General features: G+C 42.6%; 1 protein-coding gene across 2 annotated transcripts; it reads right to left on the bottom strand.

Moving 5' to 3' along the window:
• Window positions 1–4171: 4171 nt before the first annotated feature.
• Window positions 4172–15709, bottom strand: ZNF879 (zinc finger protein 879). Of its 2 annotated transcripts, none has more exons than XM_011960163.1 (5): window positions 15564–15709; window positions 14434–14501; window positions 11896–12022; window positions 11367–11462; window positions 4172–6352 (listed from the first exon to the last, which is right to left on the bottom strand). In XM_011960163.1, the coding sequence occupies exons 2-5, from the start codon at window positions 14464–14466 to the stop codon at window positions 4917–4919; spliced, it is 1692 nt and encodes a 563-aa protein (XP_011815553.1). In that variant the 5' UTR covers window positions 14467–14501; window positions 15564–15709; the 3' UTR covers window positions 4172–4916. The 2 variants fall into 2 exon arrangements, with proteins under 2 accessions (XP_011815553.1, XP_011815554.1); XM_011960164.1 differs by having other exon boundaries at window positions 15551–15664.
• Window positions 15710–18386: the final 2677 nt, after the last annotated feature.

The raw sequence follows: 18386 nt of genomic DNA on the forward strand, positions 1-18386 counted from the left end.
AAAAAAAAAAAAAAACCAAAAACAAACAAAAAACCTGCATAGCATAAATCTAATTATGAAGAGGCATCAGACAGGTCCAATGAAGGGCCAGTCTAGAAAACAACTGGCCTGTTCATTTTTCCTGGACCTATTCATGAGAAAACATCAGATCATGTGACAGCCAGTAATAGCCCCAAACCACATGAAAAGAAGGGCATTTTAAGTAATTTCTTTGAATAAAGTACATCAGGCACGTCAACTGTATTATAAAAGTTAAAACATACTCTGTATTTTTCAGGTTGCTTTGAAAATGACCTGTTAGAAAGCCATGAAAATGGACGTTTTTCTTTTTGCCTAGATTCTGAACAAGTCTGTTGAGAAGTGTTGAGTCTGAACAACAGAACTTAGGCAAAGAAAATGTGCTGACAAAGATGACTGTTAATTCTTTCTCTGCCTATCTATCTTAAGGTACACATAATTTACCGGGCACTTACTTACTTCGGTTAGGAACCAACGTTCTCTTTATCTGGAGATCTAGGGAGATGAATGAGAAAGGAAGATACACACAGGAGAGAAAACGGTTGATAGCTTTGTTAATGAGACACATTCCTATTCAGCAGCGGCTTGAAGGCAGCTCGGTGACAAGGCTGTTAGGTACAACCTTTAAGCTCATTCCGTATTAACCTTCATGTTCACATCACCCTGGGTTATCAGGCTTCAGGATCTCTGTTTTATTCCTTCTCAATTCACCCAGGATTGAGTTGGACGAATTCTATTAGTTCTTGTCACTGACATACACAATGGCTCTGGCTGGCTGGTGCAGCCTCTTCCTGAAGACGGAGTCTCTCTCAAGCACCCAGCAAGTGGAGGAAGACTGTGCTTCTCCCCAAGTCATCTCCTCGCCTCACACCAGAGTTTCGTAAAGCCCGTCCTTCATGTTATGTGGTAGCTAGTCTCAATACACAGTTCCCCAGTGAACTGTGCCCTTGGCATTCAGAGTTCTATAAACTACACTTGAATATGGGCCAAATTGGACTCATTCTCAACCAATAGTATCCAGCAGAATTCAAGCTGGCTTTTAAGATCGGCAACTTCCACCTAGCTCTCTTGGAATACTTGCTCTTGGGACGCTCCCTCTCGGAAATCAACCCCCATTGTGTAAGAGGCCCAAGCCCCGTGGAGTAGCCCAAGTCGGCTCTCACTCAGCAGTCATCAGCAACTGCCAGCCACCTTGAAGCCCAGTTTAGCCTTCAGCCCCAGCTGCTGACTGCACATCCATTAGACAGCAAATAACTTCCCAGCTAAGCACCCAAATGGGCTCCTGATAGACAATAAATTGTCCCCTAACACTACGTTTTGGGGTGATTTGTCCTACAGCAATGGATAACTAGAATATCTTCTCAATCATTTGTTTTTTATTTAAATATCTTTATCACATATATATATATATATATTTTTTTTTTTTTTTTTTTTGAGGCAGAGTCTTGTTCTGTCATCCAGGCTGGAATGCAGTGGCATGATCTTGGCTCACTGCAATCTCTGCCTCCCGGATTCAAGCGATTCTCCTGCCTCAGCCTCCGAGTAGCTGGGACTACAGGCACCTGCCACCACGCCCAGCTAATTTTTTGTATTTTTAGTAGAGATGGGGTTTCACTGTGTTAGCCAGGATGGCCCCAGTCTCCTGACCTCGTGATCTGCCTGCCTCAGCTTCCCAAAGGGCTGGGATTACAGGCGTGAGCCGCCGCACCTGGCCAGTATATATCTTTTAATATATAATTTTGCAAAAAAAATTGTATCATACCCTATGTAGTTTGCCAACCACTCTTAAAAACTCAAAAACGTTTTTTTCAATCTATCTCTTTTTTTGCTTTAGAGACATGGTCTTGCTGTTGCCCAGGTTGGTCTTGGACACCTGGGCAACAAAGTGATCCTCCTGCCTCAGCAAAGTAGCTGGCACTACAGATGTCCTCCACCATGCCAGCTTCATCCACGTTTCGCTTAGGTTTATTCATTTTTACTGCTGTTTCTACTGTGTTAATATTCCAAAATATATCCATTCTCCTAATGGACATTCAGACTACTTACAATCATTTGGTATGATCAGTGCTGCTATCTTTATACATCCCTTGATGCCCACATGCAATCATTTATCCAATATATCTATGTAGATGTGCATAACATGCACAAGTTCAGCTTTATGTCAGTGATCTCTACTGATTTATATTCTCAATACTAATGAATTTCTTCTTCCACATACATCCTGAAGCTCAGTATTGTCACACATCCCAATTTTTCCTCATTTGTGGTTGTAAAATCATACATTACTGTGGCCTTAATTTGCATTTTAACTACTAATGAAGTTAATTATCTTTTCTTGTTTCCGGAAAGTTGTATTTTCTATGAAGTAAGTAGTCAAGTTTTTAGCCCATTTTCCTAGTGGTATTGTTGATTTCTACAAATCAATATGTCCAGATTGTAATAGCCTGTTGGGCATACTGTGAAAAGATCGATTTTGTGTCTTTTCACCTCCCTTTTTGTATACTTTGGTAAGCAGTTCTTTAATGTGAGCAAATACATAAAAAATTTTATAGCTCATTTGTAGCCTATTTAAGAACTCCTTCCCAATCTCAAGAACGTAAAATTATTCCTTTACATATTCCTCCAAGTTATTCAGTTTTTGCCTTTCATATAATTGTTATGGTGAGGGTAGGGATCTAATTTTTTTTCTGTGTGAACCATTTCTGTCTCAGAGCCCATTTTAAACAGTTCATTCTTTTTGTTTTGTTTTTTGAGACAGAGTCTCTCTGTCACCCAGGCTGCAGTGCAGTGGCACAATCTCGGCTTACTGCAACCTCCGCTTCCTTGGGGTCATGCAATTCTCTTGCCTCAGCCTCCTGAGTAGCTGGGACTACAGGCATATGCCACCACACCCGGCTAATTTTTGTAGTTCTAGTAGACAGAGTTTCACCATGTTGGCCAGTCCGGCTTCAAATTCCTGACCTAAGGTGATCCACCCACCTTAGTCTCTCAAAGTGCTGGGATTACAGGCATGAGCCACTGTGCCCAGTTATAGTTCATTCTTTCTCTGTTATTTCTTGTCATTAATGCTTCTAACATCTTACCACTCTTTTTCAGTAGACTTTCTATAAATAAACCTACATTTATCATGTTCTTAACTATACTTAGGTGCTCTGGATTACGTTTGCTAATGCTTTGCTTGGGATTTCACCTCTTGTTCACAGGTAATATTGGTCTATAATATTCATTTATTGTACTTTGCCTGGCTTTGGCACTGGGATATATTAGCAAAATTGTGCTTATACATTATGTCCTCTGGGAGATTTTGCATAAAACTTGAATGATCTGTTACTTCAAGTTTTGACAGATCTTGTCTTAAAAAAGACAATGGGCCTAATGTTTTGTTTGTGGGATTTTAATTCAGATTTAACTTTTTGATGATTTTAAAACTATTAATACTTGCGGAAGTTATATTTCCCTAGGAATTTTTCCAATTTAGGTAGAGAGAAAAACTGAACAGTTGTGGGAAGTAAGGATTAGAGATGAAGCATTCAATGATCCAGAAAGTCTGTTCTTCAAAAATCTGAAACAATGAGACTGAGTAACTCAGGAGGCAAAAGCTGAATTCAGTGGTTTTTGCTATGCTCCCAATAACACTTTCCTGTTGTCTATTTTTTACAGTTCCTTGGCAGAAAAACAACTTAGCACTTTATGAAATGGGTGGTTTCAGCCCTTAAGTGCTTGCCCCCTCCTGATAAACTTGTCTAAACTAGATGTTAGCCTCTGTAAAGGCCAACAATTTTAGCTTGACTTGTGACGTAACTGTTTTTAGCTTGCTAATCTTGAGTCACATTTTAGAAATGCTGAAATGAGCTAAATCACTTGTTGAAGAATATAAGTCCATTTTCTGGAGGAAAGAGCAGGGGCCTTCAGAAGGTGGGGAAAAAGTGAACATTGTCTGACGATGGCAAAAAAGTGGGAATAAGGGTGAAAGTCATCTGGTTCATTTTATCTCCAAGGATGATGACCTGAGTTCCACACTGTTGCTCAGCCTTCTGGTGGCTGGTAACCAGAAAATTTACAGAAGCAGGCACACTCTGGGAGCTGAGTTGTGCTCCCTATTGGCTACATTCTGAGATAATTTCTAACATTTTTCAGTAAATTGCAAAAGCAGTGGTTGTCTGAATGACCTTTACTTAGCAATTTAATACAGCAAAGGTAATCACTTTTAATGAGAAAAACAAGTGAAACACCATGCACTCTGTGACTTAAAGTGACTTTAGATCTGACTCAGAGTTTGGAACAAGTAGTCAGGAAGAAAACTCAAAGACAGTATGTCTGCATAGTTTATGGAGTGATTTTCTTCTCAGGTAAATGGCTTAGAAAGCAGAGAAACAATTCAAAGTCTTAATCATGAAGTACAGAATCTGCTTTAAGACTATTAAAAAACATTTTACTGACAGTGAGGTAGCTATGGGTCACCTGTATATATTTCTTTTCTAAAACATTCTTTGTAGTACCATTGGCTTGCATAATCATTTCAAAAAATAGATTCCTAGATTTATCTAAGTCTGGATTTTATGGCTGTACTTGCACATAAACAGCAGGTTTCCCAGTGATGCTCATGAAATTTGTTGCTATTATCATACATCACTAGAAAATCAAATACTAACCCTGCAATCTTAAAACTTCTCAATTTCATGGTAATAACTTAAGAACATATGAATAAACGTTTTACAGAAGCTTTTCTAGCATTCCCAAGGCTACCCTGCATCATGAAGTCTCCGATGTTTGATAAGGTCTAACTCTGAAGTTTTACCCATGACTAACTACTCTTCATCACTTTCTCCCCACAATGAATTTTTTGAAATTCAGCATAGAACAAACTTCAGTTCCCAAATGCATTTATACAGTTTTTCTCAATTATGAGTCCTCTGATGATTAGTAAGAGATGAGCTCTGACTAAAAGCCTTCCCACATTCTTTACATTTATAAGGTTTTTCCCCCGTATGAATTCTCATGTGTGTCATGAGGGATGAACTCTGTCTGAAGGCTTTCCCACACACTTTGCAGTTATATGGTTTCTCTCCAGTATGAATTCTCTGGTGCTGAATGAGAGCTGAGCTTTGGTTGAATGCTTTCTCACAGTCATTACATTTATAAGGTTTTTCTCCAGTATGAATTTTTCGATGAGTATTAACACCTGAGTGGGAACTGAAGGCTTTTCCACATTCCTTACAATTATATGGTTTCTCTCCAGTGTGAATTCTGTGATGTATATTAAGCCGTGAAATCCAAGAGAAGGCTTTCCCACATTCGTTACATTTGTAGGGTTTTTCTCCAGTGTGAATTCTTTGATGTTGTATGAGAGCTGAGCTTTGGCTGAAGGCTTTCCCACATTCTTTGCAAGCATATGGTTTCTCACCAGTGTGAATTCTCTGATGTATGATAAGGGCTGAGTGATAGCTGAATACTTTTCCACACTCATTACAATGAAAGGGTTTCTCTCCAGTATGAATTCGATGGTGCCTACTTAGCCGCGAAATCGAAGTGAAGGCTTTCCCACACTGAGTACATTCATACGGTTTCTCCCCAGTATGAATTCTGTGGTGCTGAATGAGAGATGAGCACTGACTGAAGGCCCTCCCACATTCGTTACACTTATAGGGCTTCTCTCCTGTGTGAATTCGCTGGTGATTATTCAGAGATGAACTACCTTTAAATGTTTTTCCACATTCCTTGCATTTATAAGGTCTCTCTCCAGTATGCATTCTCTGGTGTCCAATAAGAGATGTGGTGAAACTGAAGGCTTTTCCACATTCACTACATATATAAGGTTTCTCTCCTGTATGAACCCTCAAGTGCTGAGTTAGGGATGAGCTTTGGCTGAAGGCTTTCCTACATTCCTTACATTTATAGAGCTTCTCTCCTGTGTGGATTCTCTGGTGTTTACTCAGGGAGGAACTGTGGAGGAAGATTTTCCCACAGATATTACATTTATAACATTTACGCACTGTGTTGACCCCCAGTTGTTTAAAGAGAACTGAATACTGCTGTGAACGGGGTCTCCTTCCTCTGGAAACCATTCTGGGTTTTCTAATAAGTGAAGATTTTAGACCAAGGTTCTTCCCAAATTCAATACCTTTAAAGCTCCTCTCCTTCATGTAGACTTTTTTGATGGTAACTAACACTTTCCTGAAAAGTTTGTTCTTTTTGCCTTGTTGCTTCTCTAACTTATCTTCATTTATGTAGGTTTTCTCCAACTTGAAGTCAAATGCACCATCAATTATGAGTTTTTTCATGACTTCCTGATTTTCTTCTTTAGAAATTATGGTTTCAAACAAGCTTTCCCATCCTAAAGTAGACAAAACATGTAAGTCTCTCTTGAACAGAGAATTTAAAAAGTGACATAAAAACACACAAGGATAGTTAAAAAAATATAGCCTTGAAATCTTAGGAAAGGATGGGAAAAAGAAGAGAAGGAAGGAAGCAGGATGACAGATGTGTGGGTGGGAAGGGTCTGAAGAAACCTACATATAGGTGGGCTGAGGAAATTAGGGGACAACAGGAGGAGCCAGTCTTGTTCCATTAACAAAGCACAGCTCACTAGGGTATGAGGCTCTTCTGAGCACAGCCTGTGACCCTCGGCTTCATCTCCCAGCGCAGCCACCAGTGCACTCAGGTAAATTCCAAGGGAAAAACTGCAGAGGCGCTAAAATTAAATGAAAGAGAGGAGCTCTTCCAAACACAGGGTCTCAAGCAGTACTGCTCCAGGCCTCCTCAGAGTGCTGTAAATAACAGCATCCACTTACTCAAGTAATATCTACTGAATGCCTACTGTGTGCTACACAAAGGTTAAGACTCTGGGAATGACAGGGCATAAGCCAGACAAGGGCCTGTTCTCAAGGCTTACATTCTAGCAGTGTGGTACAGACAATGACCAAGTAACATATCAACAGCAGTACAAAGGAGCAATGAGAACTGTAAGAAAACACAAAGTGCTGTGTAATAAGAGTGAATAGGCAACTATTTTAAACTGGGTGATGAGAAAATGAAATTAAAGATGAGTTCTAAATAACAAGCGCTGGCCAAAAATGTGGGTACAAAGGTGATTCCAGTCAGAAAGAACAGTAACACAAAGGCCCTAGGCAGGAATAAACTTTCTGTTTTCCAGGACATACAGCAGTCGATGGTAGCTGAAGCAGAGTGAAAAAGGAGAGACTGTCACGGATGAGGAAAAGAAGTGGGCCAGGCTCTATCACAGAGAGTTTTCCACGATACACGAAGATACTGGAAGTTCATCAGCATCACTGAGGGCTAGAAGGGACATGACATAACATGGTTTTTGTTTAAAAAGGATCACTCTGGTTGCTGTATGAAAAACAAACTGTTATGGGGCCGGGGAGAAAGAGAACAAGGGCAGCTGTAGAACAGCCAATGAGGAGGCCGATGCACTCTTCCTAGATGAAGATGGTGGTGGCTGGCAATGGCATGTGGTGATAAGAGATGGAAAGAGGTGGGCAGATCTGGGATGTTCTGCAAGTAGCACTGGCAGGTATCTTCACCTATGAATAGAGCGCAGAGGCAATGAAAGAGGGGACTCAAGGGTGACTCCTAGCTGTTGGTCTGGGCAACTCAACGGACACCAACACCATTATCATGATATTGGTGAATACTGGGAGAAAAGAACATTATTGAGAATAATTTTTTGTCCACCTTTTTGGTTACTTAAGATACAAGAAATGGAATCATTGATTCAAAAGAAATTATTTTCTTTTGTATTTTATGAAAGAGCTTTTATTTTCTTAACTACAAAAGAAATATATCATCATAACAAAAATATAGAAAACTATAAAAATGAACATATAGCTCACCCATAAATACATCATGCAATTGTAATCACTATCATATGTGGGACATAGCTCACCAGAATTTTCTGCATATAAAAAACCACTTTTGGGCCAGGCGAGGTGGCTCACACCTGTAATCCCAGCACTTTGGGAGGCTGAGGCGGGTGGATCACAAGGTCAGGAGATTGAGACCATCCTGGCTAACACAGTGAAACCCCGTCTCTACTAAAAATACGAAAAATTAGCCAGGCATGGTGGCAAGCGCCTGCAGTCCCAGATACTCAGGAGGCTGAGGCAGGAGAATGGCGTGAACCTGGGAGGCAAAGCTTGCAGTGAGCTGAGATCACATCACTACACTCCAGCCTGGGCAACAGAGTGAGACTCCATCTCAAAAAAAAAAAGAATAACTTTTAATTAAAAAATTAAAATGGGTTGAAAGTAACTTTACCTCCATTTCACTTAAAAATCATGAGCTTCGGCCGGGCGCGGTGGCTCAAGCCTGTAATCCCAGCACTTTGAGAGGCCGAGACGGGCGGATCACGAGGTCAGGAGATCGAGACCATCCTGGCTAACAACCCTGTCTCTACTAAAAAATACAAAAACTAGCCAGGCGAGGTGGCAGGCGCCTGTAGTCCCAGCTACTCGGGAGGCTGAGGCAGGAGAATGGCGTGAACCCGGCTGGCAAAGCTTGCAGTGAGCTGAGATCCGGCCACTGTACTCCAGCCCAGGCGACAGAGCGAGACTCCGCCTCAAAAAAAAAAAAAAAAAAAAAATCATGAGCTTCTCTCCATGTCAACAAATGTAGGCTGACATCATCATTTTAATGGCTATATAATATGTACAATGCATGAAAACATCATCATTTAATAAATCCCTTTTTGAGAGCCATTTACCCTCCTCCTTTTGTGGCAGTGATGCCTCAAGTTATAACAAACATTCTTTTACAACATCTTTGTAACTCTGCACAGTTATCTGTGCAGAAATTATCTTAAGATTTCTAGACTTGGAATTGATTTTAACAAAGCCAGACCATCCTCGGAAAGACTGTACCAGTTGCAGTCCCACTAACGATACTGCTTATCACTCACAGCAGTGACAACACATTGGATATGTATTTCTTAATCCTTGGTAATAACGGAAAAATGGTAACTTGTGCTTTGTTGGAATTTCACTGATTTTAATTTAATGAAGTTGAATAGTGTTTCAAATAGTCCCTTGTGGATTTTTAATCCACATGCCTTGCCTTTTCAATCATAATACTCATGTCTTCACACTGTGATGATTTACTCTTGGTATCTCTGTCTCTTTATATTATGGCTTTGTACTCCCATAACCATCTTAGCAACGTTAGTAATAGAGAAAAACTGGAAACTAAAATTTCCAAAAGGAAGACTGTTTAATTGGCTTACTATACAACATAGTCCTCTCAATGAGGTAGGCCTCTACTCACTGAGGGCTCAATAACTGAAGGACATTCACAATTAAAAACAGGCTCGAGAACAAACTGTATAATCAATTTTTCTGTCTCTCTCTCACTGTGTCTGTCTCTCACACACAAACACAGTTAAACAAATACAGTTTGAATGGGTAATAAACAACAATAATTGATCGTAGTTGGTAAAATTCCAGGTGACTTTTTTTTTGCTATTTTTACAATAGCATGGAGAATTTGTACAAATTTAAAATAATTAATTTTTAAAAAATGCTTGTAAAACAACACTGACAATTTGATACCGACGATTTATTTGCCAACCAGAAAGCTCACAGCGAAATTTGAAACTCATTAATAGCTACCATTCTGGTCCTTACTACAGATCTACTTATTTTCTAGATTTCTGATTGAATTTCTGTTTCATTGTATCACTACTCTTGCAGTCAATTGCCTCACACTGTTGGTGGAATGTGGCAAAAACAAAAGATCCCTGAAATGAAAGAAAGGACTGAATCTTCAAAGCAAAGGGCCCAATAAAGTGCCAAAAAACAAAGAAAAAAAATGCTCTTTCATATAACCCAACGAAAAGTCTGAAATCCAAAGATAAAGATGATGTCCTGTAAGATTTCAAAGAGAAGACAGAAAAGAAAAAACAAGTTACCTATACAGGAAATAGAATCGGACTAATGGGATTATTTGTCAGCAGCTCTCCATGCCCAAAGACACTGAAGCAGTTTAGACAACAGGAAAAAGAAAAAACAAACAAACAAACAAAAAAAAACAGATGCCAGAATTCTTGATCCAAAACACAAATCTCAGAGGAGAGAAAAAACCCACTGATTTTAGACACGTACAGGTACTGCACACACGAACGTTTCTGAGAAACGTTACCCAAGAAAATATTCTAGTCAAACCGAAGGGAAAAATGTGAAGACAGAGGTCATGAAAACGCAAAAGTGAACTGACCCAGAAAGCTCATGCCCTGCCCAGGTGAAAAATAAACACCAGACAAGTGGTAAAGCTCAAGAGAGGCCTCCTCTACTACCAGAAGCACAGACAGAATTCACAGGAGAATGAATGCAGAAGCTGATAATGCAGTCAGCCAAGGGCATATAGCGAGTAAGTGACATGCCTTAGGAGCCGGGATCTGGGATGCATTATTTTCTAAATTTTCACAGAAAAGAGAAGAATGGCATGATGAGTATCTGGAAGCCCACTCACATTCCACAACTGTTACCGTTTGTCACACCTTTTTTCCCTCTTTCATGTATCTAAATACATATACACATATCTGCTTTTTTTCCCCTGCTGAACCATGTGTAATAAGTTGTACACCAAAGAAATCAAAGCAAAAGACGGTTCCAAGATGAAACTATGAGCGATGTTTTGTAGTGATTAAAAAAAAAAAAAACAATGTAGTGTATGTTCAAGCCACTAAGGAAAATAATTTAGGAAAAGAAATCAATCCAGCAAAAGCAAGGAAAAAGGAAGATAAAAGAATTGTAAACCTGGCCAGGCGCGGTGGCTCATGCCTGTAATCCCAGCACTTTGGGAGGCCGAGGCGGGCGGATCAGGAGGTCAGGAGATCGAGACCATCCTGGCTAACACAGTGAAACCCCGTCTCTACTGAAAAAAAAATACAAAAAATTAGCTGGGCGTGGTGGCAGGCGCCTGTAGTCCCAGCTACTCAGGAGGCTGAGGCAGGAGAATGGCGTGAACCCAGGAGGCGGAGCTTGTAGTGAGCCGAGATCGCGCCACTGCACTCCAGCCTGGGCGACATAGCGAGACTCCATCTCAAAAACAAAACAAAACAAAAAAAAGAATTGTAAACCTTTACACATGACATACTGTATTACATATCCTACAAATTACAAGACATCTGAAAACAGTGCAACCCATATTGGGAGAATTCAACGCTCCCTTGAAACTGATGGATCAAGTAATCAAAAAAGTAGAGAGAAAGGATCTGCCTTCCCAGCATTCCCACCTGGCCTGGCACATTAAGGAGATCCTTGAGCGCAGCCTCCTCACTGTGCCCTGGCAGTCAGAAAATGTTATGCCCATCTCCCAATTACTCTGTCACTCACCTAGATGTGCGCCTTGGGGAACTCCACTGTCCACCATCCAGGGGTCTTCCCCTTGCTCCAACTGGGAGATGACCTTTGGCTTGGAAAAGAGAATCCCTGTTCAAGAACAAGAAAGAGACATGAGTGGCCATCGTGGCAGGCAGGTCCAGCCCCAGAGTGCCCAGGACAGAGGGGCAGTACAGGGAAGGAGGTTTGTTCTGAGAGAGGCTTAAAATTGGGCACCTAGAGGACGACCAGGAGGTGGTCTCAGGAAGAAAGTGAGGGCTCTGACTGTGCACCCCTCTCAGCAAGAACACCTTGTGGGGCTCAGGGAACAGAGCTCAGTGGGCAGAAGACAGGAGAAGCAGAGAAAAGATGTCTTTCATCAACTCTACTAAGCCAAGGTCTCTCGGTACAACCAAGGGGAATGGCAACAGCCACTCTTGGAGCCCACCTGTGAGCCGACCTGGCCAGGTCCTGCAAATGTGCCCTCTGGAGGGCGCTAAGGTGCTCTCCTGGAAGATTCTGCATCAGGAGGAAAGCTCCTTACCCAGTGAGACCAGGCTGCTGTAGTTCTCCAGCATCACCTCCCGGTACAAGGCTCTCTGGGCAGAATCCAGGTGCAACCACTCGTCGTGGCTGAAGAACACGGCCACATCCCTGAATGTCACAGACTCCTAGAATGGCAAATCCATTCCTGTTCATCCAAGACCGTCCCCACCACGTGACGACTCAGAAGCAACCCTGTCACAACTTAGGGTTCTAAGTATTTCAAGTATTTCTGGACAACTTTTCAGTTACCAAGCACACATTTATCATTTACCTATGGTGAGTGAAACACTGTCCCCTCAGGAAGCTTGAACACAGAGGTCAAACAAGATAAGCACTTCAAACCATGAAACAAAATCACAAAACACTCAACTTTAGATTTGGAAACGTCCAATCACCTAGACCAAACTCTCACCTTACAGGCGACACCTGAGAGTCAGGTTTCGGAAGGAGGCACCAGCACATTCACTGCGGGAGGTATAGGTGGAACGCCACCAGGCTTGCCTGGAAAGGCAGTCATTGAGGCCTAGTTCTGCCTCAACTTGGGCCATCTCTGAGTCCTGGGAAAGGGGACACTGACATTCACAACAAGGAAGGCTATGAAGATGTTCCAGCCATGGCTGTGTCAGGAGAGGTCCCAGGTGGTGGGCTGTATCACCTTTCAGGCCAGAGGAGAAGGCTATGGTCAGGAGTCTCCCTCCCCACCCCCGAGGCTCCTGTTCTTCTACCTCTCTCCTCCTTCACTGGATGGCATGTCACTGCCCTGAACTAGGACCACCTCCCCTTCTTTTCTTGAGAGTCATCTTCTCGGCTGAGCACAGTGGCTCACGCCTATAAACCCAGCACTTTGGGAGGCCGAGACAGGAGGATTACTTGAGCCCAGGAGTTCGAGACCAACCTGGGCAACATAGGGAGACGTCATCTCTGCAAATAATAATTTTTTTTTAATTAGTTGGGTGTGGTGGCATGTGCCTGTAGTCCCAGTTATTCAGAAGGCTGAGACAGAAGGCTTGCCTGAGCCCAGGAGGTCGAGGCTGCAGTGACGTGTGATCATGCTACTGCACTCCACCCTGGGCAACAGAGTAAGATCCTGTCTCTTAAAAAACAAAAGAATCATCTTTAAAAAGCTTATTAGAAAATTCTAAAAGATCAATAAGCAAAAGAACAAGAAGTGTTCACCCAACTTTATACCACCAGAAAAAGTTAACTTTTTGCTATGTCTCTTCAGATGATTTTCATGCAAATAAGGTTCTATGTTTAAATAAAAACAAAATCCCATTATACAAATAACTGCATCCTAGTCACCACTGTTCACATGCTGCCCAGTATTCCATGGTATAGATGATCTAGTTTATGTAACTCACCTCGGACTGGAGGTTTAGGCTGTTTCCACCTTGTTAATACTCTAAAAATGCTGAATTGAGCATCCTGTACATCATCAGAAAGGCGTACAAAGCTTATCTCCTTCAGACATATTTTCCTTTTTTTTTTTTTTTTTTTTGAGATGGAGTCTTGCTCTGTCACCAGGCTGGAGTGCAGTGGCGTGATCTCAGCTCACTGCAACCTCCACATTCCAGGTTCAAGTGATTCTCCTGCCTCACCATCCTGACTAACTGGGATTACAGGAGCGCATCACCAGACCCACCACACCTTTTTTTTTTTTTTTTTTTTTTTGAGATGGAGTCTCACTGTGTCACACAGGCTGGAGTGCAGTGGCATGATCTCTGCTCACTGCAACCCCTGCCTCCCGGATCAAGCGATTCTCCTGCCTCAGCCTCCAGAGTAGTTGGGACTATAAGCATGCACCACCATGCCCAGCTAATTTTTGTATTTTTAGTAGAGACCAGGTTTCACCATGTTGGTCAGGCTGGTCTTGAACTTCTGACCTCAAGTGATCCACCCGCCTTGGCCTCCCAAGGTCCAAGGAATGCAAGGCCTCTCTTTTTGAAATTTCCCAGTGTTAGGAAGGGATTATTTTACTCCTCCGTGTCTTTGTCCTCCACAAGGCAAAAACATACCTGGATCTTTCACAAAGCTCTGGGAGTGGCAGTGGCCTGGCGTTGGAGCCCCATTAAATTCTTTGTCAAAAAGTATGAGACTGGGGGCAGGGCACGGTGGCTCACGCCTGTAGTCCCAACACTTTGGGAGGCTGAGGCGGGCAGACTGCTTGACGTCAGGAGTTCGAGATCAGCCTGGCCAACTTGGTGAAACCCGGTCTCTACTAAAAATACAAAAATTAGCTAGCTGTGGTGGCACATGCCTGTAGTCCCAACTACCAGGGAGGCTGAGGCTGCAGTGAGCCGTGTTCGTGCCACTGCACTCCAGCCTGGGTAACAGAGTGACACCCTGTCTCAAAAAAGAAAAAAAAAAAGTATGAGACAGGCTCTAAGGGAAACACCTTCCTTCCAGAGTTCCTCAGCTACCAAGCCCTCTGGTCCTTCCCTGAGCTTCACTGGGTAGAGAAGCTCAACAATAGGTGAACAAGTTTGCCACCTCTAGACCCCGAAGGCAGTTCAAGCAAAAAGAAGCCTTCACTCACCTGTACCTGGGCTGGCAGCAACCTCCTTGCCATTTCTCCCTCCCTGCTGCCCCTCTTGGGGAAGGCACCTGGAATGGAGAAAGAAGCTGTGAGGTCTTTTCATCCAGCCTGCATGCCCACTCTCATTAGACCAGACCAGGTTAGAAGCCATAAGCTGAGCACCTGCAGAGAAGGAGCCTGGCACTGCCCAGGCTAGAGGGGCCCTGAGTCCGGCCACCTAAACCAGTGTGGGAAGCAGGTACACAGTCACCGGGCCTGCCACCTTTCTGCCAGTGCTTTACGATAAAGACGAATGGAGCGAAGGGATGAAGACCATCTGGCGTGCATTAACAGGGTCAGGGGCACCATCAGGCAAGGCTCATCCAGATAAAGCAATAGGAAATGACACAATATTCCACACATCTGCACTTGGATGTTGTTCAATACGAAAAACAGCAATTGAAAAACTGATGCCCTTTTTAGGAACAGCCAACCAAAAATTAGTCCTCTTTTCTTCCTCTTGTAAGTTTTCTTTCTTTCATCAAAAACAGTTATCAAAGCTGCTTAAAGGTGGCATTACCCATTCTCCCCAGCCCCAAAAAGCAAGGGCTCAAGAGAATAGCACCACCGGCTAGAAATGGATTTAAAATTTAGAGAAATGGGAAGTAACTTAGCAAGTGGACATGGTTACGGTAAATAAAAAAGGAAATGGTTAAATTTCTCTAGGACTGACTGTAGGAAAACACGGCCAAACGAGCAAGACTGCCAAAAACGAGTTAATGTAAAGTTTAAACTCCGGGAAACGGAGTAGAGGGAGGGTTAAAACCACGAACACTAACAGTGGAAAACCGCCCGGAGGGCTCTGGACCCTGAACCGAACCGGTGTTTTGCAGTTTCTTTTCTGGAGCCGTTTCCCCTCGAGTCCGGCCCAGGCTACGGCCCAGGAGTCCAGCGGCGTCGAAGCGATCTCCCGGCCACCGCCGGGCCCTTCCCAAGCCACGCCCCCTCCGGGGCCGGGTTCACCTGCCGAGGCCGCCGCGACTCGGACGCCTGGAGCCTGGGCTAGGCGAACACGCGCGGCAGCCAGCACTCGTCCTGGTCTCGCTGCGGCAGCCGCACGCCCCGGGCCCGCCCTCACCGGCAGCCTGTACCTGGGCCCGCCAAGGCGGGGAGCGCGCAGCTGCACACCGCCCAAGAGGCGAACAGAACACCTAGTTCGGAGACGCTTCCCGTCGCTGCCGGGCGCAACTGCGCTTGCGCGCCGAAGAGCCGACGGGTTTCCCTGGCTGAACCGCAGCGTTTGCCCCTCCGGACTTCATTTCCCAGACGTCGCCGCGGCACCACCACTTACGGTGTCCGAGAGGCAACCACAGCCCCGAGAGCGGAGAACGCGGTCGGGCTGTGGAGTTGGAGAAGGCTGAAGCCGAGGCCCTCCAGCTTGAGCTCAAGCTACTCTCCGCTAAACCACTCATTATATTCGTAGTTAGAATGACAACAAGAGTAAGACGGAAAAGTGAGTATGAGTTTTTAAATGTGGAAGACTAGCTGCCGCTGATTATTCACAGGTGGTGAGAGAACTATTACAGTCCATTCCGCAATTTTAATAAAAAAGGAATTATGTCTAAATTTTGTAATCTCGTTTGGGCGTGGTGGCTCATGCCTGTAATCCCAGTCCTTTGGGAGGCCGAGGTGGGTGGATCGCGAGGTCAAGATGGATCGAGACCATCTTGGCCAACATGGTGCAACCCCGTCTCTACTAAAATACAAAAAATTAGCCGGCCGTGGTGGCGGCGCCTGTGGTCCCAGCTACTTGGGAGGCTGAGGCAGGAGAATGGCGTGAACCCGGGAGGCGGAGCTTGCAGTGAGCTGAGATCGCGCCCCTGCACTCCAGCCTGGGCGACAGAGCCAGACTCCGCCCAAATAAATAAATAAATAAATTTTTGTAATCTTTACATATTTACTGGGACTCATATAGAGTAAAACATAAGCATAAACCCAGTATTTCCCTCTTCATGGCACTCACTTCTTTTGAAGTGACTTCTTTATTTTAGGGTTAAAATAAAGTGAAATAAATAAATAAAGTGAAATAAAATAAAAGTTACTTCTTTAAAGTCACTTTTTGAAGTGATTTAGGGTTAAAATAAAGCCCAACTCCCAGTGCTATCATCACAACTGCCTCCTCGATGACCGGCACTGTGCACACCCAATACCGTGCTCAGGAAGTGCTGATTTTTAAAATATCCAACATTAGGGTTTACAGAGACAAACCCAAACGCAAAGGGTACTTGAAGATAGAAAACACAGAGATGGACTAAGAGATATCAGGTAGATAGTATGAAAAAGAAATCTTGGATCGCAGTGTTACAATAATACAAGGATTATTTCACAGTAAAAATAATTAAATTGAACAAAATGGATGTTTTATATTGTTAAAAGATAATAATGCACATCACTAATCATTAGGGAAATGCAGATCAAACATCCACTGGAATTTCACACTCATTAGGATGGCTATTATAAAATTTGGGAAAAAAGAAAACCAGGAAACAATCCTTGTGCATTAATGGTGGGAATATAAAATGGTACCACTGCGCTGGAAAACGGTATGGCAGTTCCTCAAAAAAAATTAAATATAGAATTAACACATGGGCTATTCCACTTCTGGATCATATGTTATTTTTGTATTTAATTATTATTTTAAAATAATAGTAATAAAGGTGTAACAGTTATAGACCATTATTGGCAAAACAACATAGCATTGAGATTTACAAAATAAAAAGTGGCAGACTAAGTACCCATGATTACCTCCCTTTTTCTCTTCATATTCCTCAAAGTAACCCCAAACATACATAATTTTCAAAGGAGCAAATCTCATGCAACTCTAGAAAAATACCATCAGAACACCAGAAATTGAGAAAAATATTTGGAAGACATGCAGGAGATATGTGCTCTGATATCCAAAATCTAATAAAAAGATTCAGAAGAAGAAAGCAGAGAAAATGGGGGGGTAGGGAATAATAACACATAGATTACATAAAGAGATAGTGATAGAGATATAGCAGAAAACACATTCAAGCTGAGGGAGGCCTGAGTCTACAGAGTAAATAAAATGTAAGGTGTTTGGCATAATGAATGAGCTAGGGTAGGGATGGCCCATAAAAAATACATCCCCGATGAAATATCAGAACTCTGAGGATAAACAGAAACCCCTAAAAGTGACCAGAAAAGATGGAATAAAAGGTTGGCTTGTGTTATTTGCTACAAGTCATAGAAGATGGAACTGCTCAAGTTGGCTGAAATGAATAAGGCATAGCAAGAAATCACTGGGGCAGACTCCAGCTACAGAAGAATCAGTGGTTCTGTGATGTCAGCAAAAACTAGATTTTGGCTGGCCGTGGTGGCTCAAGCCTGTAATCCCAGCTATTCAGGAGGCTGAGGCAGGGGAATTGCTTGAACCTGGGAGGTGGAGCTTGCAGTGAGCCAAGATCGCGCCACTGCACTCCAGCCTGGGCCACAGAGCAAGACTCAGTCTCAAAAAAAAAAGAAAAAGAAAAGAAAGAAAAAAGAAAGAAAAAAGAAGAATCGAATGAAGTAAAACTTGTATGGATTACAAGAAACTGTAGTAAGTAAATCAACGAGTAAAACGTATCTGAATCAAAATGATGGTTAAGGCATTTTGAAGGTAATTTAATAACAGGATGAAAAACCCAGATGATTACAAAAGAGAGTGACAATGAAGAAATAGAAGATATGATAGCATGCTAAGGTTCTTGTCTTATTCAAGAGAATAGACATAGGTAAAAATTAATTTTAGATTTTTTTTATGTTTAAATATATATGTTAAATATAAGAAAGCACTGGGCAAATAGAAATCTGATATATGACTTTGTAACCAGCCCTAGAGTAATCTTAAGCTACATTTTATATCCTTACTAATAGTAAAAGTTTTTTTTTTTTTTTGAGACAGAGTCTCA

The sequence above is a fragment of the Colobus angolensis genome, unplaced genomic scaffold (genome assembly GCF_000951035.1).
Source record: "Colobus angolensis palliatus isolate OR3802 unplaced genomic scaffold, Cang.pa_1.0 Scaffold509, whole genome shotgun sequence".
In the NCBI taxonomy this organism is placed as follows: domain Eukaryota; kingdom Metazoa; phylum Chordata; class Mammalia; order Primates; family Cercopithecidae; genus Colobus; species Colobus angolensis.

What these genes read in the sequence shown, in the direction of transcription:
- ZNF879 (XM_011960163.1), bottom strand. Translation starts at nt 14,466, where the DNA reads ATGGCAAGGAGGTTGCTGCCAGCCCAGGTACAG. An exon ending in CAGCAGCCTGGTCTCACTGG is followed by an intron (nt 11,463 to 11,895) that starts GTAAGGAGCTTT and finishes GTTCTTGAACAG; the next exon opens with GGATTCTCTTTTCCAAGCCA. An exon ending in TCCCCAAGGCGCACATCTAG is followed by an intron (nt 6,353 to 11,366) that starts GTGAGTGACAGA and finishes TGTCTACTTTAG; the next exon opens with GATGGGAAAGCTTGTTTGAA.